The sequence below is a fragment of the Oncorhynchus mykiss genome, chromosome 27 (assembly GCF_057628025.1).
Source record: "Oncorhynchus mykiss isolate SJ-2025 chromosome 27, ASM5762802v1, whole genome shotgun sequence".
Classification (NCBI taxonomy): domain Eukaryota; kingdom Metazoa; phylum Chordata; class Actinopteri; order Salmoniformes; family Salmonidae; genus Oncorhynchus; species Oncorhynchus mykiss.
The window spans coordinates 32,802,501-32,828,413 of record NC_143048.1 but is presented as its reverse complement, the minus strand read 5'-3'; the positions used below and the strand labels follow the sequence as shown (position 1 = coordinate 32,828,413).

Genomic DNA, 25,913 nt, shown 5'->3' with positions numbered 1-25,913 from the left:
CTCTTCCAACTCCTCTTACCAAGTCATCTTTCTTTGAACTTTGAACTTTTGCAACATTTCAAACCTTAGCAACAGAAAGACTTAATGAAAGTGTGAGTGCTGTAGATAGTAATGTGAAGGTTGATTTTGCAATGGAACAATCAATCCCTCTCTCCCTCTTCTCCTCCCTCTCTCTTCCAACTCCTCTTACCCAGGCATCTTTCTTCGAACTTTGAACTTTTGCAACATTTCAGAGCTCTCCTGGGCAGTTGATAGGGTACAAGCAAAGAAGTTAGGGAGCACCACACCCATAGACCCGGCCTGCTGTGACCTTTGAACTCCTGTAATATGGCTTACTACAGCCTAATCAATAACAAAGAAGCACTGTGAAGTAGGGTTAAAAAGGAGCTGCCACATTTGAAATCACATGCAATAGCAACACTATATCATGATGACTCTCAAGGAAAGGGCAATGTGGTGATTAAACAAATTCCTTAATATCTGAGGTAAGGTTAGGGGTTAGGTTAAGGTTAAAGGTTACATTATGGTTGGATAAATTGGATGTCTTATTAGTCAACACTTGCAACATGGCATGTCTTCCATGTCCCTGTTCAAATACTTTTATAATGCATCATTAAGTAAGCACCAAATAGACATGACTGCACAGGCGAAAGCTATTCACCTGTCTAAGTGCAAAAGGTCTGATAAACACAAAACCCTTGTGTCTGGGTAGAAAGACAGATGGACAGTAACAACAGACTCTATTACCCCCACTCTCTCTCTCTCTCTCTCTCTCTCTCTCTCTCACACACACACACACACACACACACACACACACACACACACACACACACACACACACACACACACACACACACACGCAAAGACACCCTGTTGTCACACTCCCTCTCCAGAGCCTCACTCTCATCATCATTCCTATACTCATTTACTCCTACCAACCACAGGACTCAGAGGAGCTACAACTGGCTCTGTCAATGAACAGTGACAAGGTGTTGTTCTTTGGGTTTTTCTCCTCCCTCTCTCGCCTTCCGGGAACACTAATTGGCCACATGCAGAGTAATGTGACCAATCGAATCATCCTCGGCAGAGAGCCGGAGCTGCAGATCGGAAGAGCAGAGCGTTGGGCTCAGTCCGGCTCCCACGCCGAAGAGTTCCTGGGGTGACACTATCTTTTCCTTTACCTCGGGAATACCTCCCTTATTCCCTTTACCTCGGGAATACCTCGGGATTTACCCCCCATCTTCTCATCCCACGGATTTGGTGGTTTTCCCGCCCCTGGCCTCGCCTCCTGCCCGCCCTCGGATCAGCGCTCGGGTGAAAAGGGCACCATCAGAGGGGTGATCGCTGGCCCTGGTGCTACACTACAGTGAGTAACCTTAAGGACGGACAGGGAGTAAGGCGATCCCAGCCACTGAGAGGGAGAGAGAGGGTGATATGAGACTGTGAGAGAGAGAGAGAGCGAGAGAGAGACAGCGACAGAGAGAGACAGAGACAGAGACAGAGTCAGAGAGGAGACACAGAGAGAGAGAGAGAGAGAGAGAGAGAGAGAGAGAGAGAGAGAGAGAGAGAGAAAGAGAGAGAGAGAGAGAGAGAGAGAGAGAGAGAGAGAGAGATAGAGAGAGAGAGAGAGAGGGAGAGAGAGAGAGAGAGAAATCACTACAGAAAGAAACTGTAAAAAATGTTTAAATTGTAAGATTGATTTTGTGCAATGTTCTTGAACATTGTGCAAGAACTTGACCTGCGGAATCACCGATTTCAGCTAAACTTAACCAAGACTGTGTCCACTGTCAGTAATGTACATGTAAATGAATACATAAACACAGCTTGTACCCTTAGAGACCCTAGACTGAAGAAGTCAAATAACAGGTCAACTTTTTCCAGCTAGAAGTAACAAAATGGGTGTTTCTTTTAATTTTTAACACATGTTAGATATAGGCCTAAGTAGGACAATGGCAGGTCAACTTGCACAACCTGCCCAACTCTGTTTTATAACCACAGAGAAAGCATTTACAGGATTTATCTATAAGATAACTGAGTGACTATAACTGTTTAGCTCTGGGTGGTTAACAGGTTCTCCCCACTTGTTCTCAATGGATCTTTAAAGGGATGGGGGTAAAGCTGGACAATAGAGTGGGGAGTGGAGTTTCCATCCATATGCTATTAAACAACCCTCGTCAGATGCGGTAATCAATACCAGTGGAGGCTAGTGGAGGGTGAAATCGGAGGACAAGTAAAACAGCCTCTCCTTACATATACCGATACCCCTTAAACTTTGACACCTAAGACAAACACTCAATAACATGCTAGTAATATGTTATCTACAATTAGCTTATCTGTGGGAAAATGGAAAAACTCTCCTGCAGACCATTTTGCAGAATCATTGTTGGCTAAACTAAGCTATAGCCTAGGGAGCTGTGTAGCCCAGCTACAATATTTCTAACCAACAGCCCCAAATTATCTCAGCAGCCACTGAGCCCCCTCATCAATCCACACTGAGAGCACACAGACAGAGTGCTGTTTGTTAACATCATCTGATAGCCATCGCTATCCCACACACACGCTGAGGAGAAAAGGGCCAGGCCCAAAAGACATGGGGGTATATGGGAGATTTGTAACCTCTGCTTGTGTGTGATTGTGTATCTATGTGATTGTATGTCTATGTCATTGTGTGTCTATGTGATTGTGTGTGTGTGTGTGTTTGCCTCCTCTGCACGCCGTATTCCCCTCATGTGACGGCCTCTCTGATGGCCTCTCTCAAGCTGGCATCCCGCCACCTCAGGAAAATGAAGCACTTCTTACTGCGCTAACACATAGCCATGCTTACTATTACCCTATATAATTTCTGTAATAACAGTCCCATGCTTGCCCTAGAGAGAAGAAGTGATAGCTAGCAGCTAGCCTCCGCAGCCTGACTTGTAGCCTGTGCCAGTGACTAGTTCTGACTGTAAAGAATCTGTCATTGAATTAGCCAACATAAGTGCCTCAATATTCCCCAGTTTATGACACACAATTACAGAGGTTGAAAAACTAAAAGTATAGATACCTTAATAGAAACTTACTCAAGTAAAAGTGAAAGTCATCCAGTAAAATGCTACTTGAGTAAAAATTTTAAAATACTTGGTTTTAAATATACTTAAGTATCAAAAGTAAATGTAGTTGCTAAAATATACTTAAGTGTATCAAAGTAAAAGTAAAAGTATAAATCACTTAAAAGTCCTTATTTAAAGCAAAGCAGACTGCACCATTTTCTTGATTTTAAAATGTATGGACAGCCAGGGGCACACTCCCACACTCAGACATTATTTACAAAAGATGCATTTGTGTTGAGTGAGTCTGCCAGGCCAGAGGCAGGAGGGATGACCACGTGTTCTCTTGATAAGTGCGTGAATCTGACCATTTTCCTGTCCCGTTAAGCATTCAAAATGTAACAAGTACTTTTGGTTGTCATTGAAAATGTATGAAGTATAAAGTGTAATATTTTCTTCAGGAATGTGGTGAAGTAAAAGTAAAAGTAGTCAAAAATATAAATAGTAAAGTACAGATACCCCCAAAAACGACTTAAGTAGTACTTTAAAGTATTTTTACTTAAGTACTTTACACCACTGCACAATTATAATGTTGATGAATAAAATCCCTTACTCCAGCGAGGCTCCCACGACATTTAGCAACAATTGAACATTTTGTAACTGTCCTGATGTGTAGTCAAGGCTCAGGGCTAGTTTTTACTACCAAGTGTAATTTTATCCCTTACACAGAAAAACAGAAAAACAATAACACAATTTTACTGTGTGAACTGTACAGCTTTCGACATTTACATTTTTTAAGTGTTTTTGTATCAAAGGAACAGCTTTGTTAGCTGTATATTCCATCTATACTTACAGACAGTGCAGGGTTCACAATTTACAGGCTAAAGTTACACACAGAACCATTTCTTCAATCCAGTTACGTCCCTCTGGTCCATGATGTGAGTTAGACAAGGCACTTAAAAAACACTTTTGTAAAATATATGTGCAATGTTTTCTCAGCTCATCTCTTACAGCTAGCTATATATACACAATGCAATCAAGAGACTTCATAAAAAGCATATTTAATCTCATATAAACCTCAAACATCATCATACTCTATTCTTGGTGAACCTTGTTCGAGTTCTGACAGAAAAATCATATAGCCATCATATAGTCCACAGTCAGTACATGAGGAGGGTGTATGTTATTTGTCCAAGTGATCATCCATAAAGCATACTAACATGTTGCTGAACAAGACTAGAGAACAGAAGGGAGAGTGAAGTCCCCGTCTGGTACTGTAGTGATTGTTACTGAGTCTGTTCCTCCAAGATTAAACTCACCACATTCCTGCTCTGCATGTCGCTGTGTTCCACTGACAGATACCCCACTGAGTACTTCTCTAATCACCTGCAACAACATTCTAGACGTTTCTGGAAGTTTCTGTCTCTCTCTGTCTGTCCCCCTATGTACATAACTAACTGCATAACAGTGTCAAAGTGGAATTGTAAAGTCAAAGTTGTCCATGTTTATAAAGTTGTTATAAATGGTCTTCTATGATTCTTGGCATAATTATGCTTGTTTCCAGATACCTTCATCCTGACCTGCCCACTTGCCTGCCCTCGACCCCTCACCTCCCTGTAACCATGACAACCAAAATGACCAACGACCTGGACGGGAACAAGGTCTCCTCCTCCCCTCTCCTGTTGTCCACATCATCCCCATCCTACCTGTCTTGCCAGCGTCTGGTGACCAAGGACGGTCACTGTGCCCTGCGCTCCTCCCCTCCCTCTCCTGGCCTGTGGCCCTCCTGGGCCTCTGCCTCTGCCTGGCTACTAGCTCTACAGGTAAAATAAATGATTTGACGCACACCCTAAATAGTTGAAGAGGTGCTGCTGACTAAATGGAAAAGTAAACTTAAAATCAAAGTTACACACAGACACTCTATGCGCCTGATTCACAGACATATATTAAGACTAGTCCTGTATTTAAACTCTCAATTGAGAATATCCAATGAACTTGATTATTAGACCAGGATCAGGCTTTATCTCTGTCTGGGAAACCAGCAATAATTGAATCGGTATATACACCCTGGCTCGTCCCTGCAGGACCTGTGGGGGGCAGTGGTGTGCCTGCGCTGGCGCTGGGTCCTCTTGGCCTTCTGCACCTCCTTCGTGGCCCACTGGCTGCTGTTCGCCTGCCTGTGGTACCTACTGGCCCACTTCAATGGAGACCTGGCGGTGGAGGACCACGACGCTCCTCCAGAGGGTCACGTAGTGTGTGTCAAACACATCACCAGCTTCACCGCAGCCTTCTCTTTCTCCCTGGAGACCCAGCTGACCATAGGGTACGGCACCATGTTCCCCAGTGGGGACTGTCCCAGCGCTATAGCCCTGCTGGCGGTTCAGATGCTGCTGGGGCTCATGCTGGAAGCCTTTATCACAGGTACTTTCTAATGGAGAGGATCCCTTCTCTTTCTCACGTTTTCAGTTTGTTGTTGTACCTTTCAATGCTGAGGGAACAGCTGTTTGGTCTTCATCTTCGTTATTTTACTTTCTTGTTTATATTCGGTCTTTGTTTCTATGGGTCTCTTGAGATTTAAAAAAATAAAACATACCTAATTCTAAGGAAAATGACTGATATGTAAATAGTCACTCTCTCTCTTACCCATCCCCGCCCTTCAGGTGCGTTTGTGGCTAAGATCGCCCGTCCCCAGAAGCGTGCGGGGGCCATCCAGTTCAGCCCCCAGGCGGTAGTAGGTCAGCACCAGGGCCAGCCCTGCCTCATGTTCCGGGCCACCAACCTTCTGCGCCGCCCCCTGGTGGACGTGGAGGTCAGTGCCGTCCTGTACGAAGAGAGAGACGACCAGGTCCTGCACCAGACCAACCTGGACTTCCAGCTGGACCGGCTGGGCCCCCGCCCCTGCCCATTCTTCATCTTCCCCCTCACCTTCTACCACATCCTGGACCACCACAGCCCCCTTTACCCAGCCCTGCGTGAGGGCAGCACCAGCCACTTTGAGCTAGTGGTGTTTCTCTCCGCCTCACAGGAGGGCACGGGCGACGCCTGCCAGAAAAGAACGTCCTATCTGCGCCAGGAGATCCAGTTTGAGCGGCGCTTCGTGCCCGCCATGGGGCTGGACAAGCATGGCAGGTACCAGGTGAGCAGTCAGCACTTTGGCATGGCCCACTGCAAGGAGCCGCTGGACAAGGAGTGTGTGGTGCAGATCAATGGGGACGGGAGTGACAGGATGGAGTAAGCGGGGAAAGGAGGAGGGTGGAAGGGAAAGAGGGGCAGGAGAAGAGGGAGAAAGAAGCTTGGGAGGAGGGGGAGGATGGGGAGAAGAAAGCATGGGAGGAGGGGGAGGATGGGGAGAAGAAAGCATGGGAGGAGGGGGAGAAGGAAGCATGGGAGAAGGGAAAGAAGAGGAAGAGGGTAATAGCTGAGAGGAGTAAGGGACAGAGACAACTTGGGATGGATGGGTTCCAGGGTTTACAATGTGTGTGTGTGTGTGTGTGTGTGTGTGTGTGTGTGTGTGTGTGTGTGTGTGTGTGTGTGTGTGTGTGTGTGTGTGTGTGTGTGTGTGTGTGTGTGTGTGTGTGTGTGTGTGTGAGGAAGGGAGGGAGGGTAGCAACATAGGGATAAAGATAGGGGCAGAAAGGGAGAGTTAGAGGCATTATGGGAGGGACAGGTTTCTATGGCTCTGCTACCTGGTATCAGCTACCTACTTTTTATAGTCCCGTACCTCTTCAAACATTCAACCTCCAGCTGCGTACCTCTAGCACCAAGGTCAGCGCACTCTCAAATGTTGTTTTTTGCCATCATTGTAAGCCTACCACATACGATACATGTATTTAACATAAGAATGAGTGTGTTTTTGTCACAACCCTGCTCGTGGGAAGTGACAAAGAGCTCTTATAGGACCAGGGCACAAATAATAATGTAATGATAATCAATCATTTAGTTTTTGCTTACATATAAAACCCTATTTGTTCATAAAAAATTGTGAATAACTCACCACAGGTTAATGAGAAGGGTGTGCTTGAAAGGATGTACATAACTCTGCAATGTTGGGTTGTATTGGAGAGAGTCTCAGTCTTAAATCATTTCCCGCACACAGTCTGTGCCTGTATTTAGTTTTCATGCTAGTGAGGGCTGAGAATCCAGTCTCACATACGTAGGTACGCGATTTGCCAAGGCAAGAAACTCTGACCGCAGCCCTATCCAGAAATCTGGCAGTGGCTTCTGATTAAATTACATTTTCACAGAATGGCTTGTTGCAATTTCGATGAGGCTCTCTTGTTCAGAAAACGGTAAGTGGACTGGAGGAAGGGCATGAAAGGGATAACAAATCGAGTTGTTTGTGTCGTCCGTTTCGGGAAAGTACCTGCGTAATTGCACATCCAGCTCATTCAGGTGCTTCGCTATATCACTTTTGACATTGTCCGTAAGCTTGTGTTAATTTGCACACAAAAAATCATGCAATGATGGAAAGACCTGTGTGTTGTCCTTGTTAATGCAGACAGAAAACTTCTTAATTTTGTCCCGCACATTGAATATAGTTACAGGAGAGTCCCTGTAATCCTAGATTCAGATCATTCAGGCGAGAAACAACATCACCCAGATAGGCCAGTCGTGTGAGAAACTCGTCATCATGTAAGCGGTCAGACAAGTGAAAATTATGGTCAGTAAAGAAAACTTTAAGCTCGTCTCTCAATTTAAAAAAACTTGCCAATACGTTGCTCCTTGATAAACAGCGCACTTCTGTATGTTGTAAAAGCGTCACATGGTCGCTGCCCATTTCATTGCATAATACAGAAAATACACGAGAGTTCAGAGGCCTTGCTTTAACAACGTTTTCACTGTAGTGTCTAAAACGTCTTTCAAGCTGTCAGGCATTCACTTGGCAGCAAGAGCCTCTCGGTGGAATCTGCAGTGTACCCAAGTGGCGTCGGGAGTAACTGCTTGCACACGCGTTACCACTCCACTAAGTCTCCCTGTCATGGCTTTTGCGCCATCAGTACAGATACCAACGCATCCTGACCACCAAAGTCCATTTGATGTCACAAACAAACCTGTCCAGTACTTTAAAAATATCCTCTCATGTTGTCATGGTTTCCAGTGGTTTACAGAAGAGGATGTCTTCCTTAATTGACCCCCCATAAACGTAACGGACATATACGAGGACCTGTGCCAGGCCTGTACCAGGACCTGTGCCAGGCCATTTCTGTTGACTCATCCAGCTGTAGCGCATAAAATTCACTGGCTTGTATGCAAAGCAGTTATTGTTTCAAAACATCTCCTGCCATGTCACTGATGCATCGTGAAGCATTGTCATTTGATGAAGGCATGGTCTGTATAGTTTTTTGGGCCTTTTCCCCCAGCATTGTCATAACCGCGGCAGCAGGAAGAATGAATTCCTCCACAATATGGGGCTTGCCTGTCCTAGCCACTCGGTAGCTCACCATATAAGATGCTTCTAGCCCCTTCTTATTAATGGTATCTGATGCTTTTATACGTCTTACTACTCGGAAGTCGTCTTTATTCTTCCTCAAAAAACTCCTGTGGCTTATTTTTCAAATGGTCATGTTTCGTTTCTAAATGCCTGCCCAAAGAGTGAAGGTTTCTCGCGAGAGAGTAACGGTTAACGTGAATGGATGTTAATTATTTGACTAGGCTACCTGTACTTGACATTGTGTTGTTATTTCGCTGAACACTAGATGGTTTCATTTGATTTTTGGCAGTGAAACGAGGCTACTCAGGAGAGAAAAAAACTCACCCAAATGTATAGCCCCGTTGGAGAATATAAATGTACTGGGAATCACATTTTTATTTGGCGTACACCCGACAGCATTGCAAGTACCCCAGTTTGGACATATCTGGTCTAGTGGAATAAAGAACACTAGATTGTAGAACATGTTCTAGCTACCTGAGAACTCTAGAACCAACAGTTACATTCACTGCCATGAGGGATGATATTCCACAATCAATAACACTACGCTGCTATGGAATACACTCTGGCTCCATTTACACAGGCAGCCCAGATCAGATATTCTGTCCAATTATTGGCAAAAGAGATTTTCTTGGTAATATTTGACAAATAATTATCAGAATTGGGCTGTCTGTGTAAACGCAGCCTCTGTAATGTAGATGATCCCACTTTGAAAGGTGACAACTCAATGTCTTCAATCATTTTAAGCTGAGGTATCACGCGGTAGAAGATATCAGTTGATTTAACTGCTAAATTGATTAGATTACTGCCTTAAATGTTTATGAGAAATCTTCACTGAAATCAGTGTGTGTCTATTTACGCCAAATATTAGTCAAAGATGAAATGTAATACTATGTTATACATTGATTACACATGTTCAATATGTAAAATGCTATGGCTTTAGATTGAGCACTTTAGTGATAAGCTAAACATTTGGAGAAAGATGTAAGTAGATCATCTTTATATTTTCCCTTTGAATTTATGTAAAGACAAAAATCACTATTACATCATGCATTTGAGTCAACAGCAATAAACAAAGATTAAAGAGTAAATGGAAATAATGTTATGGAAAGAAAGAGAGATGAAATCTTATTGTATCATAATACATGTTCCAATGGCTTGTACAGTGTACATTACATGTAATAAAATAATATTTTCTGAACAATTCAAATGGAGAACCAATCCTTGTTCATACTTTCTCTATACTTCATTTCACAGAATCTCTCACAATACCCAATGTTTTACTAAATAACATAATATTCTATACATGTTGAATGTGGATGACAATTGGCTACAAAATGTAATATTGTATGGCAATGAGGGTATTACAGCTGGGTGTGTATGTTACTACATCAAGTCAGCCTCGCTACCATGCTGCCCCCTGTCTTTCCTCGCCGGTACTGTGCAACAGCTGTTGGAAACTTATCAGAGCAGCAAACTATATGACATCACTAGAATACACACATTATTGAGAAAGCAGACAGAATGTGATTACCATTGTTTTATTTATGGAAAAATACAATACATCCATTTCCTTTTAATTTCAGAACACATAAGACAACATATTGCTACAGTGTTACATGATGGTATGTTTCTAGAAATTAAACAAACATGGATTACAGGTCAGTATTCAATATAATAGTACAATCTGCCAAAAGTAAAAACGTAGATTCACAGAGTGATTTTGAAAATGTGAGAAACTGTTTTTGACACAGGTATTGTAACATTCCTTTGCCTTCTACACATAAATTGGTCAATACATTGCTCCACAAAACCTTTTCAGTATGGAACATCAAACAATTAAATGATTCATGGCAAATAGAACAATCTATTTCCTTAAAATAGGCATGACCTCACTGTTTGAAAACATGTGAGAATATTGTGTATAATAGCTAATACAATCATATTAATTAGAACAATAATAACAACAATCAATCATAATAGCCATATCATAACAATAACCGTATTAGCAATCTCTTGCATTATTCAATAAAATACTCTTATTTGTGTATTCAGGGAGGCTGTGGAACTACTTTAAAACCTCCCTTCCAGTGCATGTAAGTCTGCGTGTGATCATGGACGTTTTAGTGTGTGTGTGTGTGTGTGTGTGTGTGTGTGTGTGTGTGTGTGTGTGTGTGTGTGTGTGTGTGTGTGTGTTTTAGTGTGTCTACTGTGTTAAGAGCAGAAGGCAGACTGCAGCTCTTTGAAAGCAGCCTGTCTCCGTTTCCTATCTAGCTCCTGTCTCTTCCGTTCCTCCTGCTCCTCTCGGATCTCAGCCTCAAACTTACTGCCCACCTTCAGAGCCTGCACCTGCACCATACAACACAATTAGATCTACAGTACAGCAAGGATTATATAACACCACTCTAAACATTGGATGATGTAACAGACTCAAAAACAGCACAGAACACACACACTGTCACTGTATTTCTCTTTCTACCACTAGAGGTTGGATGTGGCATAAGACATGCTGATGTAGAACCCTGTTATGATGGGAAAGATGAAGAATAAATCAGGCCAGCTAATGTACGTCAGTTCTTAAAATAGCTGAGTGCTATACATCTGGGACACATGTCACACACCCTTCCCTTGTCCAATCAACCTGGTTTGTCATGGGCATTGATTCTATAACATTGACACATAACCAACCTTTTCTCACACATACATACACTACCGTTTAAAAGTTTGGGATCACTTAAATGTCCTTGTTTTCCATGAAAACATACATGAAATGAGTTGCAAAAATGAATAGGAAATATAGTCAAGACGTTGACAAGGATATAAATAATGATTTTTAATTGAAATAGTAGTGTCCTTCAAACTTTGCTTTCCTCAAAGAATCCCCCATTTGCAGCAATTACAGCCTTGCAGACCTTTGGTATTCTAGTTGTCAATTTGTTGAGGTAATCTGAAGAGTTTTCACCCCATGCTTCCTGAAGCACCTCCCACAAGTTGGATTGGCTTGATGGGCACTTCTTACGTACCATACGGTCAAGCTGCTCCCACAACAGCTCAACAGGGTTGAGATCCGGTGACTGTGCTGGCCACTCCATTATAGACAGAATACCAGCTGACTGCTTCTTCCCTAAATAGTTATTGCATAGTTTGGAGCTGTGCTTTGGGTCATTGTCCTGTAGTAGGAGGATATTGGCTCCAATTAAGCGCCGTCCACAGGGTATGTGGCAGCCTTCCCTCTTCAAGATCCCTGTTACCCTGTACAAATCTCCACATATATCACCACCAAAGCACCCCCAGACCATCACATTGCCTCCACCATGCTTGACAGATGGCATCAAGCACTCCTCCAGCATCTTTTCATTTTTTTCTGCATCTCACGAATGTTCTTCTTTGTGATCCGAATACCTCGAACTTAGATTAGTCTGTCCATAATTCCAATCTTCCTCTGTCCAGTGTTTGTGTTCTTTTGCTTAATCTTTTACTTTTATTGGCCAGTCTGAGATATGGCTTTTCTTTGCAACTCTGCCTAGAAGGCCAGCATTCCGGAGTCACCTCTTCACTGTTGATGTTGAGACTGGAGTTTTGCGGGTACTATTTAATGAAGCTGCCAGTTGAGGACTTGTGATGTGTCTGTTTCTCAAACTTGACACTCTAATGTACTTGCTCAGTTGTGCACCAGGGCCTCCCACTTCTCTTTCTATTCTGGCTAGAGCCAGTTTGCGCTGTTCTGTGAAGGGAGCAGTACACAGCGTTGTACCAGATCTTCAGTTTCTTGGCAAATTCTCGCATTGAAAAGCCTTCATTTCTCAGAACAAGAATAGACTGACTAGTTTCAGAAGAAAGGTCTTTGTTTCTGGCCATTTTGAGCCTGTAATCAAACCCACAAATGCTGATGCTCCAGATACTCAACTAGTCTAAAGAAGGCCAGTTGTATTGCTTCTTTAATCAGGACAACAGTTTTCAGCTGTGCTAACATAATTGCAAAAGGTTTTTCTAATGATCAATTATACTTTTAAAATGATCAACTTGGATTAGCTAGCACAACGTGCCATTGGAACACAGGAGTGGTAGTTACTGATAATTGGTCTCTGTACACCTATGTAGATATCCCATTAAAAATCAGGCGTATCCAGCTACAAAAGTCATTTACAATATTAACAATGTCTCACTGTATTTCTGATCCATTTTATGTTATTTTAATGGACAAAAAAATGGATTCTTTCAAAAACAAGGACATTTGTAAGTGACCCCAAACTTTTGAACGGTAGTGTACATATCTACATACAGTACCAGTCAAAAGGTTGAACACACCTACTAATTTAATGGTTTTCTTTATTTTTACTATTTTCTACATTGTAGAATAATAGTGAAGACATCAAAACTATGAAATAACACATATGGTATCATGTAGTAACCAAATTAAACCAGATTAATGAGGTAGTCACCTGGAATGCATTTCAATTAAAATGTGTGCTTTGTTAAAAGTTAATTTGTGGAATTTCTTTCCTTCTAATGCATTTCAGCCAATCAGCTGTGTTGTGACATGGTAGGTGTAGTATACAGAAGATAGCCGTATTTGGTAAAAGACCAAGTCCATATTATGGCAAGAACAGCTCAAAAAAGTAAAGAGAAAAGATAGTCCATCATTACTTTACAACATGGTCAGCCAATTCAGAACATTTCAAGAACTTTGAACGTTTCTTCAAGTGCAGTCGCAAAAACCATCAAGCACTATGATGAAACTGGCTCTCATGAGGACCGCCACAGGAAAGGAAGACCAAGAGTTACCTCGGCTGCAGAGGAAAAGTTCATTAGAGTTACCAGCCTCACAAATTGCAGCCCAAATAAAATGCTTCACGGAGTTCAAGTAACAGACAGATCTCAACGTCAACTGTTCAGCAGAGAATCAGGCCTTCATGGTTAAATTGCTGCAAAGAAACCACTACTAAAGGACACCAATAAGAAGAAGAGACTTGCTTGGAAATCTGTCCTTTGGTCGGATTAATCCAAATTTGAGATTTCTGGTTCCAACCACCTTGTCTTTGTGAGATGCAGAGTAGGTGAACAGATGATCTCTGCATGTGTGATTCCCACCATGAAGCATGGAGGAGGTGTGATGGTGCTTTGCAGGTGCTTTGCGGGTGATACAGTCTGTGATTTATTTAGAATTCAAGGCACACTTAACCAGCATGGCTACCACAGCATTCTGCAGCGATACGCCATCCCATCTCATTTGTTTTTCAACATGTCAATGACCCAACACACCTCCAGGCTGTGTAAGGGCTATTTGACCAAGGTGAGTGATGGACTGCAGCATCAGATGACCTGGCCTCCACAATCACCTGACCTTAACCCAATTGAGATTGTTTGGGATGAGTTGGACCACAGAGTGAAGGAAAAGCAGCCAACAAATCCTCTGCATATGTGGGAACTCCATCAGATGCTGGAAAAGAATGTTGGAAAAGCATTCTTCATGAAGCTGGTTGAGAGAATGCCAAGAGTGTGCAAAACTGTCATCAAGGCAAAGCGTGGCTACTTTGAAGAATCTCAAATATAAAATCTATTTTTATTTGTTTAACACTTTTTTGGTTACTAAATTATTCCATATGTGTTATTTCATAGTGTTGAAGTCTTCACTATTATTATACAATGTAGAAAATAGTAAAAAATAAAGAAAAACCCTTAAATGAGTAGGTGTCCAAACTTTTGACTGGTAACTGTACACACACACACGCACGCACGCATGCACACACACACACACACACACACACACACACACACACACACACACACACACTAGAGGTCGACCGATGAATCAGAATGGCCAATTAATTAGGGCCGATTTCAAGTGTTCATAATAATCGTAAATCTGTATTTTTTGCCAAATCTTTTCTTTATATACCTTTATTTAACTAGGCAAGTTAGTTAAGAACACATTCTTATTTTCAATGACGGCCTAGGAACGGTGGGTTAACTGCCTTGTTCAGGGGCAGAACGAAAGATTTTCACCTTGTCAGCTCGGGGGATCCAATCTTCCAACCCTACAGTCACCAATGTAATGCTCTAACCACCTGCCTCCCATTGCACTCCACGAGGAGCCTGCCTGTTACGTGAATGCAGTAGAAGCCCAGGTAAGTTGCTAGCTAGCATTAAACTTATCTTATAAAAAACAATCAATCAATCATAATCACTAGTTATAACTACACATGGTTGATGATATTACTAGTTTATCTATCCTGTCCTGCGTTGAATATAATCAATGCAACGCTGGGGGATGATTTAACAAAAGCGCATTTGCGAAAAAATCACAATCGTTGGACGACTGTACCTAACCATAAACACCAATGCCTTTCTTAAAATCAATACACAGAAGTATATAATTTTAAACCTGCATATTTAGCTTCAAGAAATCCAGGTTAGCAGGCAATATTAACCAGGTGAAATTGTGTCATTTCTCTTGTGTTCATTGCACGCAGAGTCAGGGTATATGCAACAGTTTGGGTAGCCTGGCTCATTGCAAACTAATTTGCCAGAATTTTACGTAATTATGACATAACATTGAAGGTTGTGCAATGTAACAAGAATATTTAGACGTGGGGATGCCACCCATTAGATAAAATACCGAACGGTTCCGTATTTCACTGAAATAATAAACGTTTTGTTTTCGAAATGATAGTTTCTGGATTCTACCATATTTATGACCAAAGGCTCGTATTTCTGTGTGTTATTATGTTCTAATTAAGTATTGGATTTGATAGAGCAGTCTGACTGAGCGATGGTAGGCAGCAGCAGGCTCGTAAGCATTCATTCAAACAGCACTTTTGTGCGTTTTGCCAGCAGCTCTTCGCAAGCACAGCACTGTTTATGACTTCAAGCCTATCAGCCTAATGGCTGGTGTAACCGATGTGAAATGGCTAGCTAGTTAGAGGGGTACGCGCTAATAGCGTTTCAAACGTCACTCGCTCTGAGACTTGGAGTAGTTATTCCCCTTGCTCTGCAAGGGCTGCGGCTTTTGTGGAGCGATGGGTAACGCTGCTTCGAGTGTGGCTTTTGTCGATGAGTTCCTGGTTCGAGCCCAGGTAGGGGCGAGGAGAGGAACGGAAGCTATACTGTTACACTGGCAATACTATAGTGCCTATAAGAACATCCAATAGTCAAAGGTATATGAAATACAAATGGTATAGAGAGAAATAGTCCTATAAATACTATATTAACAACAACCTAAAACCTCTTACCTTGGAATATTGAAGTCTCATGTTAAAAGGAACCACCAATTTTCACATGTTCTCATGTTCTGAGCAAGGAACTGAAACGTTAGCTTTTTTACATGGCACATATTGCACTTTTACTTCTCCAACACTTTGTTTTTGCATTATTTAAACCAAATTGAACATGTTTCATTATTTATTTGAGGCTAAATTGATCTTTATTGATGTATTGTATTAGGTTAAAATAAGTGTTCATTCAGTATTGTTGTAATTGTCATTATTACAAATACATTTTAAAAATCGTCCGATTAATCGGTATCGGCTTTTTTGGTCCTCCAATAATCGGTATCGGTATCGGCGTTGAAAAATCTAAATCGGTCAACCTCTAACACACACACACACACACACACACACACACACACACACACACACACACACACACACACACACACACACACACACTCTCTCTCTCTATCTCTCTCTCTCCTTTTCCTCCATCCCAGTCCTACCTTAGCCTCGAAAAAGGCCCGTGCCCCCATGACTCCCTCTGTGGAGACGTCTATCTCAGACAGTCTGGCCAGAGCCATCAGACCACTCTCCTCCAGCAGCTCGCCGGCAGCTGCTCGCCTGAAGATCAGCAGGAACTGGAGGAGAAAGGAAAACATCAAGGTGGGTAAGAGAGGCTCAGGCAGAACTATGCATATCTATACTTTTTAGGTCAGTAGATTGTAGAATATATACATAGATACAGAGTTTTATTACAGTGCACTGCAAATTGTGAAATAAACAGAATATGTTATTGTAGGTCATTTTTTGCTCTAAAATGGCTATGAAATGACTTTTTTTGTCAAATATAGGGTCCTACATTTAATGTACTGTCACAACAATTGTGTTTCATAGCTTGCAATCCCTACAAAGCTTCACTTAAGTGATCATGCCCAAGAAGCCCGTGTTTGGAGGATATATTGGCACGGGTGTTCGTCCGGTAAACTGTGCCAAAATATCCTCCAAACACCGGCCATTGAGGGCATTATCACTTTTGTACAACGGGTTACCAACATAATCAAATAATCATAATAATGATGGACATATTTTCATTAAAAAGTTATTTTTATGAATGTATTCATACTATTTCATCCTTCCACAAGATATAGTCCCCACACAAATCTAGGGTTGCTACCCAAGCTGGGTGGTCGTTCGTTCTATTGGTCCGGTTGTTAGAGACGCGACCCATACGTTCAGTCTTTTTTTTCTGTATCCATGGACGCGAGCGACCCAGTCGTTTGTTCTAAATGTAGCTTTGCAATACTGGCTGGCAATGTTCTTATCCCTTACTTGCTAGGTAGCCAACTACGGCTTACTTACAGTCACTTCAAAAAGTGCAGCCAGAATAACAGCAAAGTAGCTGCATTTGCATTTGTTTAAGCTGCTTTCTAGAGACATTTATTTGGAAACATCCGTAACAATGAGATAATGAGGCACGATTTCACCTGGCATAGAAAATGTGCTCACTCGTCAGGACACTGTTGTTCAGAGGAGCTAGCCAGCAACCAAGCTAACACAATCACTTCAAACTGAAGCTGGAAAGACTGCGAACTAGCTGCACTTCGTTTTGTTTGACCTTTTATTATGATTTATTTTCTCCCCAATTTCGATCTTGTCATAATTTCTACAAATCCCCAATGCGCTTGGGATGCGAAGGTCGAGTCATGTGTCCTCCAAAACATGACACACCTGACTGCACTTCTTAACATCCGCCCGCTTAATCCCAAAGCCAGCCGCACCAATGTGTCAGAGGAAACACCATTCAACTACCCGCAGGCGCCTGGCTCGCCACAAGGAGTCGCTAGAGCGCGATGATCAAAGTAAATCATTTAGAAGTGATAACTGTTCCTTCTAATATCATAGCATCATGTAGAAGTTATAACTGTTCCTTCTAATATCTGTGTCATAAAATCATATAGACATTATAACAACTGTTCATGTCTGTGGGTTTAGTGTCGGAACTGTCCTCCTAAGAAAAGTACTTTCCGTGTGTGACCTTGGTGTAGCAACCTGATATCAATCAATCAAATGTATTTTAGAAAGTTGTTTTTACATCAGCAGTTGTCACAGAGTGCCATACTGATACCCAGCCTAAAACCACAAAGAGCAAGCAATGCAGATGTAGAAGCAGAGTGGCTAGGAAAACCTCTAGAGATGAACCAGGCTCTGAGGGGTGATAGAATTCCCCATCTAGCTGGCCCCATCTAGCCTGACCACCAGTGGTCCTAGGGGAACTGTGCTGTGTAATGGGATATGTCTGTGTGGAACTCCAATCAAGAGAATGAGAGGCAGAGAGAAGCAAGGATTGGTCGAGTCAACGCCCCAGAGCTGAAACACAACAGAGTCTTTGTATGTCTCTGTTCAGCTGCCCCTATCACCTGTTTAACCCTGTGAGTGAACACTAACTGTAAGTTGCTCTGGATAAGAGTGTCTGCTAAATGACTAAAATGTCAAATGTAAATGAGTGTGTGAGAGAGGGAGAGAGGGGGAGAGAAGGGGAGATAGAGGGGGTAGGAAAGATAAGGAGAGAGAGGGAGGGAGAAGTGAGAGGAAGGGGATAGGAAAGAGATTGAGGGAGACGGGGGAGTGGGTGGGAGAAGGGAGATGGAGGGGGTAGGAAAGAGAAGGAGGGAGACAGGGAGAGTGGGAGGAAGAAGAGAGAGGGAAGGGGTAGAAAAGAGAAGGAGAGCCCTAGGACAGCAACATCAACACAATTAGACCCAACCAAATCATGAGAAAACAAAAAGATAATTACTTGAAACATTGGAAGGAATTTACCAAATAACAGAGCAAACTAGAATGCTATTTGGCCCTAAACAGAGGGTACACAGTGGAAGAATACCTGACCACTGTGACTGACCAACAATTAAGGAAAGTTTTGACTGTGTACAGACTCAGTGAGCACAGCCTTGCTATTAAGAGACCCCCCCCCCCCCATACACACAGAGTGATATTGAGACACAGCCTTTTACAGACAGTCCTGAGAGCAGTGCAGTGCCTTCAGAAAGTATTCATACCTCTTGACTTATTACACATTTTTGTTGTTACAGCCTGAATTCAAAATTGCGAGAAAAACCCCAATAATAATGTCACCCACCTACCCACAATACCCCATAATGATAAAGTTTAATGTTTGCACATATATTAAAAATGAAATTCTGAAATATCTAATTTACATAAGTATTCACACCCCTGTCTTGCCATAGATTTAAGTAAAAACTGTAACTTGGCCACTCAGGAACATTCATTGTCTTCTTGGTAAGCAACTCCAGTGTAGATTTGGCATTGTGTTTTAGGTTATTGTCCTGCTGAAACGTGAATTCCTCTCCTAGTGTCTGGTGGAAAACAGACTGAACCAGGTTTTCTCTAGGATTTTGCCTGTGCTTAGCTCCATTCCGTAAATGATCCTAAATTATCCTGAAAAACTCCCCTGTCCTTAAAGATTACAAGCATACCCATAACATGACCCAGCCACCACTATGCTTGAAAATATGGAGAGTGGTACTCAGTAATGTGTTGTATTGGATTTGCCACAAACATAACACTTCATATTCAGGACAAAAAGTTAATTGCTTTGCCACATGTTTTGCAGTATTAATTTAGTGCCTTGTTTCAAAGAGGATGCATGTATTGGAATATTTGTATTCTGTACAGGCTTCCTTCTTTTCACTCTGTCAATTAGGTTAGTATTGTGGAGTAACTACAATGTTGTTGGTCCATTCTTTCTCCTATCAACTCTGTAACTGTTTTAAAGTCACCATTGGCATCATGGTGAAATCTCTGAGAGGTTTCCTTCCTCTCCGGCTACTGAGTTTGGAAGGACACCTGTATCATTGTAGTGACTGGGTGTATTGATACACCATCCAAAGTGCAATAAAAATGTTACATGTTCAAAGGGATATTCAATGTCTGTTGTTTTATTTTTAATCATCTGCCAATAGGGGCACTTCTTTGCGAGGCATTAGAAAACCTCCCTGGTCTTTGTGTTTGAATCTGTGTTTGAAATTCACTGTTCGACTGAGGGACCTTACAGATAATGTTTGGGGTACATTAATGTCATTTAAAAAATCATGTTTAACATTAGTATTGCACACAGAGTGAGTCTATGCAACTTATTATGTGACTTGTTAAGCACATTTACACTCCTGAACGTATTTAGGTTTGCCATAACAAAGGGATTGAAAACGTATTAACTCAAGACATTTCAGCTTTTCCTTTTTGATTCATTCGCAAAAATTCTAAACATAAAAATAACATGTTTCTACTTTGACATTATGGGGTATTGTGTGTAGGCCAATGACAACAAAAATATCAATTGAATCCATTTTAAATTCAGATTGTAACACAGCAAAATGTTGGAAAGTCAAGTGTGAATACTTTCTGAAGGCACTATATGTTTTACTGCAGTTAAAAAATACACACTGTAATTAACAGGCCTCTATGAGGCACACACACACACACACACACACACACACACACACACACACACACACACACACACACACAGGGAAATTGACATGGAAGTAGACAATACAGTACACACACCTCTCTGTAGCTCAGCTTGCCGTCGAAGTCCTCATCCACCTCTTTGATCATGTTCTTGAGGCCCAGGTGGGTCTGAGGAGCCCCCAGCTTCTCCATCATCATCTTCAGCTCCATCAGGTCTATGAAGCCGTCCTTACCACTGTCAAACCTACAGAGAGAAGAGGGTTGATCCATGAACTTACATTATAACAGCACAACTCTATGAAGCCTTCCTTACCCTGTCAAACCTACCTACACTATACTGTATATACACAATGTGGACACCCCTTCAAATTAGTGGCTATTTAAGCCACACCCGTTACTGACAGGTGTATAAAATAGAGCACACAGCCATGCAAATACCACCATACCACCTACGTTTCCAACAAGTCGTCAGTTCGTCAAATTTCTGCCCTGCTAGAGTTGCCCTGGTCAACCGTAGGTGCTGTTATTGTGAAGTGGAAACGTCTAGGCCACTCAAGCTCACAGAATGGGACCGCAGAGTGTTGAAGTGTGTAGTGCATAAAAATCATCTGTCCTCAGTTGCAACACTCAATTTCGAGTTCTAAACTAGCTCTGGAAGCAATGTCAGCACAAGAACTGTTCGTCGGGAGGTTCATTAAATGGGTTTTCAAGGCTGAGCATCCGCACACAATCCTAAGATCACCATGCACAATGCCAAGTGTTGGCTGGAGTAATATGAAGCTCGCCTCCATTGGACTCTGGAACAGTGGAAACACATTTTCTGGAGTGATGAATCAGCTTCACCATCTGGCAGTCCGACGCACAAATCTGGGTTTGGCGGCTGCCAGGAGAACGCTACCTGCCCAAATGCATAGTGCCAACTGTAAAGTTTGGTGGAGGAGGAATTATGGTCTGGGGCTGTTTTTTATGGTTCGGGTTAGGCCCCTTAGTTCCAGTGAAGGGAAATCTTAACGCTAAAGCAGTTATTGACATTCTAAACACAAGCATTTCGCTACACCTGCAATAACATCTGCTAGACACGTGTATGTGACCAATACAATTTGATTTGATTTAGAAGATTCTGTGCTTCCAACTTTGTGGCAACAGTTTGGGGGAGGAACTTTTATGTTTCAGCTTGACAAGGCCCCGTGCACAAGGCGAGGTCCATACAGAAATGGTTTGTCAAGATCAGTATGGAAAAACTTGTCTGGCATGCACAGAGCACTGACCTCAACCCCATTGAATACATTTGGGATGAATTGGAACGCATACTGTGAGCCAGGCGTAATCGCCCAACATCAGTGCCTGACCTCACTAATGCTCTTGTGGCTGAATGGAAGCAAGTCCCCGCAGCAATGTTCCAACACCTACTTGAAAGCCATCCCAGAAGAGTGCCCATGATTCTGGTATGAGATGTTTGATGAGCAGGTGTCCACATACTTGGTCATGTAGTGTACAGACATACAGCCAGGGAGAAAGGAAGGTACACAGACATTACACTACCTCACATTAAATTACCAGGAGAGGAAACATGTAATGTCTGTTTGTCAAAAAGGACAACAACTATGGGTAATAGATAGTTATATAGTCAACAACTAAAGCCCAGTGGTGTTTCTCATGGTCAGCTCAAATGCTCAGCAAAACCTCATGGCTCTAGTAAGCTATGTGCCAAGTTCAGCCTAGACTGGCTGACAGGCACAATGTGGTGAAAGGCATCTATACCCTGAGTCTGAACAGACAGCCACATCTAGACATAGAGATACAGGCCCTAAGCCTACCAATGACATTAAACACACACACGCACGCACGCACGTACACACACACACACACACACACACACGCACACACACACACGCACACGCACACACGCACACACACACACACACACACACGCACACACACACACACACACACACAGGAGAGACAGATATATTGTGATAAAGGTCTGATGTCGGGAATAGCGATCCGGGTGGTCGAACCTAACCAGACAGTCCCCTGATAGCTGTATGCGCTTGACTGACACACACACACACACCAACTTTCCCTGATCAATCACAGTTAAACTCGCCACACTCACAACACACTCATTTGTCATCAGACACAAAGCAGATTAATTAAGGGCTTTGGGGGTCCTAGATAAACAGATCAGGTGAATCATTGAAAAACAGAGAGAGACATGACTGAGTGAGATGCAGATAGAGCAGCAGTGTGTGTGTGTGTGTGTGTGTGTGTGTGTGTGTGTGTGTGTGTGTGTGTGTGTGTGTGTGTGTGTGTTTGAGAGGGGTCCTGCAAGGAGTCTGTCTGTCTATCTGACACAACAAGTGTTTACAGATCCGTTCACACAGCTGTTCGAGGCACTGGATCTGGGTGTGAGTGAGGAAACACACACTCTCTCTCACACAGACACACACACACACACGTGTGCTCCTATCTTGCCGACACCTGAATGGTAGGAGTGTAATCTGGTCAGACCAGAAACCAAAGAGAGCGAGGTCATTGTTTCAGTCCAACTCTTCAAAGGCCATAGGAACTAAACCCCCTCCCTTCAAAACAACCTGATTTAGGACCATTAACTTCCTAACAATCAGCCTAAAGATATCATCAGCTCAGTAGCACAAAGGACCATTGAGTTGAACCCCACCCCATCACTTTAAAGGCAAACCTTGCATTACTAATGCTAAACTCCCATCCCAAAATAAATCATTGTTACTAATACATCCAGCCAATACTATAACTCACCCAATACTATAACTCACCCAATACTGTAACCCACCCAATACTATAACCCACCCAATGCTGTAACCCACCCAATACTATAACTCACCCAATACTGTAACCCACCCAATACTATAACCCACCCAATACTATAACCCACCCAATACTGTAACCCACCCAATACTATAACCCACCCAATACTATAACTCACCCAATACTATAACCCACCCAATACTGTAACCCACCCAATACTATAACCCACCCAATACTGTAACCCACCCAATACTGTAACCCACCCAATACTATAACCCACCCAATACTATAACTCACCCAATACTATAACCCACCCAATACTGTAACCCACCCAATACTGTAACCCACCCAATACTATAACTCACCCAATACTGTTACCCACCCAATACTATAACTCACCCAATACTGTAACCCACCCAATACTATAACCCACCCAATACTATAACTCACCCAATACCGTAACCCACCCAATACTATAACCCACCCAATACTATAACTCACCCAATACTGTAACCCACCCAATACTTTAACCCACCCGATACTATAACTCACCCAATACTGTAACCCACCCAATACTATAACTCACCCAATACTGTAACCCACCCAATACTATAACCCACCCAATACTATAACCCACCCAATACTATAACCCGCCCAATACTATAACTCACCCAATACTATAACTCACCCAATACTATAACCCACCCAATACTATAACCCACCCAATACTATAACCCGCCCAATACTATAACTCACCCAATACTATAACTCACCCAATACTGTAACCCACCCAATACTATAACCCACCCAATACTGTAACTCACCCAATACTATAACTCACCCAATACTATAACTCACCCAATACTATAACTCACCCAATACTGTAACCCACCCAATACTATAACCCACCCAATACTGTAACCCACCCAATACTGTAACCCATCCAATACTATAACTCACCCAATACTGTAACCCACCCAATACTGTAACCCACCCAATACTGTAACCCATCCAATACTATAACTCACCCAATACTGTTACCCACCCAATACTGTAACACTACTCATTCCCCTCACACACACACACACACAACACATTTCCTGCAATCTGTGTTCTAAAACTGCTGGTTCCTTTTGGTCCTCCACAGCTGACCAGCATGACAACTGTTCACAGCAATGGATGACCCCAGAGCAGCTTAGCAACTGTCACCTGTACATACAGGACTCACTCCACAGCTTAGTGACAGGTCCTAGTCCAGCTCCTCAGCTGGGTCAGCCAGTATCTCACAATAACAACATGTTATGCTGAAAGAATAGAAAAGCTGTCTAGTCAGAAGCAGTACTATGATCATTAAAATACTACTCTAGGCTACTATTTCAGCCCCAGATTTCTACCACAATCTACCGACTGGAAGTCTGCTGAAAGCTTTGACGTAAGAAAAATAAGAAAGGCTGTTTGGCTATCAAAAACTCAACAGTTAAACGTTGCAAGAAAACATTGTTGTGGAATGTCTTCCATTGTAAGGGAGTGGTGACACAGCCACAGCTACTGTCCATGGTCAGGCCTTATTGTCCCACAGCTAACTTCCTGCAGTATGGTAATTATAGATACCAAGGCTTTCGGCATGGACACTGTATTTTGGGGTTCTCTCTCTCTCTCCATTTCCCTCTCAATCCCTCTCCCTCGCTTTCCCTCTCCCTCCCTCTCTCTCTCTTTCCCTCTCCCTCCCCTCCCCTCCCCCTCCTTCTCTCTCCCTCTTTATCCATCACCTATGCCTCTCTCTCTCTCTCTCTCTCTCTCTCTCTCTCTCTCTCTCTCTCTCTCAGCAGGAGTGTATTCAGGTCACTCCTGCTGCTATAAGGCGTCTAGTGTCAGAGTGAAGATGGAGCAGGTAAGGGCCGACTGATAGCGTCACATCCTCATATCTAATGCAGCCTGTTTTAGACTAGCGTCAGGCTAGGCACGTGTCTGTGCATTTTCACCCTGGAGACAGGAATATTTGTGGACTCTGGGGGAGAAAACAGAGAAATTAGTGAAAAAGCCATCCCTCAGAAATCACAGTGACTAACACTTTACCATCATAGGCTGATTTTAGAGCAGTGACTCAATCAAAAGTCCGAATTGTGACTACACTCAGAAAAAAGGGTTCCAAAAGGATTATTCTGTTGTCCCCATAGGATAACTGTTTTTGGTTTCAAGTAGAACTATTTTGTTCAAAAGTGTTCTACCTGGAACCAAAAGGGTTCTATTTGGAACCAAAAATGGTTCTTCAACGGATTATCCTATGGGGACAGTCGAAGAACCCTTTTGAATGTGAATGTGGCAAGGGCAGCATCAGGAAAGAGAAAGAGGGTGAGAAGGGGTGAGAATTAAGGTGGTGAGGAGGAGTAGACCAATTTTTGATGGGATGAGGCAGAGTGTAAAGGGGTGACAGAAGGGGCAGAATTTAGGATGGAATGGCCCGGCCCTGCCCTCAATCTAGTCTACTCCCGCTTGGAACATTCCAAAGTGCCCCCTCCCTGGCCCTCACCCAAGCTAGGCTCTGTCACCATGACCGCATCCAAGCAAACTTTAGGACACAGACAGACTGGCCACTGTCTAATAAGTGTGCCCCCGCTGAGCATGTGCTTCACCCACATCTAGGTTACCCGCCAGTGGCTAGGTCAGAGGTCAAGTACCCTGCATGCAAAGCTAAGGAGAGCAGGGGGAGATGAAAGATGGGTTGGGTAGATAAAGGAGTCTCAACTCAGAAAATATTGAGTAATGTAAAGACAGTACACCTGACCTTGCCGCTTCAGCCAATGAAAAGCCTATAGAGAGATGATAGGATAAACTAAGGACATGGAGATTTTACAGCACTGGAGGTTTTACAGCACTGGAGGTTTTACAGCACTGGAGGTTTTACAGCACTTCAACTCACTGTGATCTAATTAATCATCAAGGTGTGAGCTTTGCACTGAAACCAAATTCTAA

The 25,913-nt window shown here is 42.8% G+C and overlaps 2 protein-coding genes across 2 annotated transcripts in view; one reads left to right on the top strand and one right to left on the bottom strand.

The window, feature by feature from the left end:
• Positions 1-911: 911 nt before the first annotated feature.
• Positions 912-9,664, top strand: kcnj13 (potassium inwardly rectifying channel subfamily J member 13). Its single transcript, XM_036965695.2, has 4 exons — positions 912-1,366; positions 4,591-4,849; positions 5,111-5,447; positions 5,687-9,664. The coding sequence occupies exons 2-4, from the start codon at positions 4,649-4,651 to the stop codon at positions 6,259-6,261; spliced, it is 1,113 nt and encodes a 370-aa protein (XP_036821590.1). The 5' UTR covers positions 912-1,366; positions 4,591-4,648; the 3' UTR covers positions 6,262-9,664.
• A 315-nt stretch (positions 9,665-9,979) lies between these two features.
• Positions 9,980-25,913, bottom strand: part of efhd1 (EF-hand domain family, member D1) — a 20,094-nt gene continuing 4,160 nt past the window's right edge. Inside the window, exons 2-4 of the mRNA XM_021588375.3 lie at positions 20,250-20,397; positions 16,169-16,303; positions 9,980-10,803 (exon numbers count right to left, since the gene is read on the bottom strand). Of these exons, the coding sequence (XP_021444050.1) occupies positions 10,669-10,803; positions 16,169-16,303; positions 20,250-20,397 (418 nt within the window). The 3' untranslated portion in view covers positions 9,980-10,668. The remainder of the gene's footprint in view (positions 10,804-16,168; positions 16,304-20,249; positions 20,398-25,913) is intronic.

What these genes read in the sequence shown, in the direction of transcription:
- kcnj13 (XM_036965695.2), top strand. Translation starts at nt 4,649, where the DNA reads ATGACAACCAAAATGACCAACGACCTGGACGGGAACAAGGTCTCCTCC. An exon ending in CCTGGCTACTAGCTCTACAG is followed by an intron (nt 4,850 to 5,110) that starts GTAAAATAAATG and finishes TCGTCCCTGCAG; the next exon opens with GACCTGTGGGGGGCAGTGGT. An exon ending in GCTGGAAGCCTTTATCACAG is followed by an intron (nt 5,448 to 5,686) that starts GTACTTTCTAAT and finishes CCCGCCCTTCAG; the next exon opens with GTGCGTTTGTGGCTAAGATC.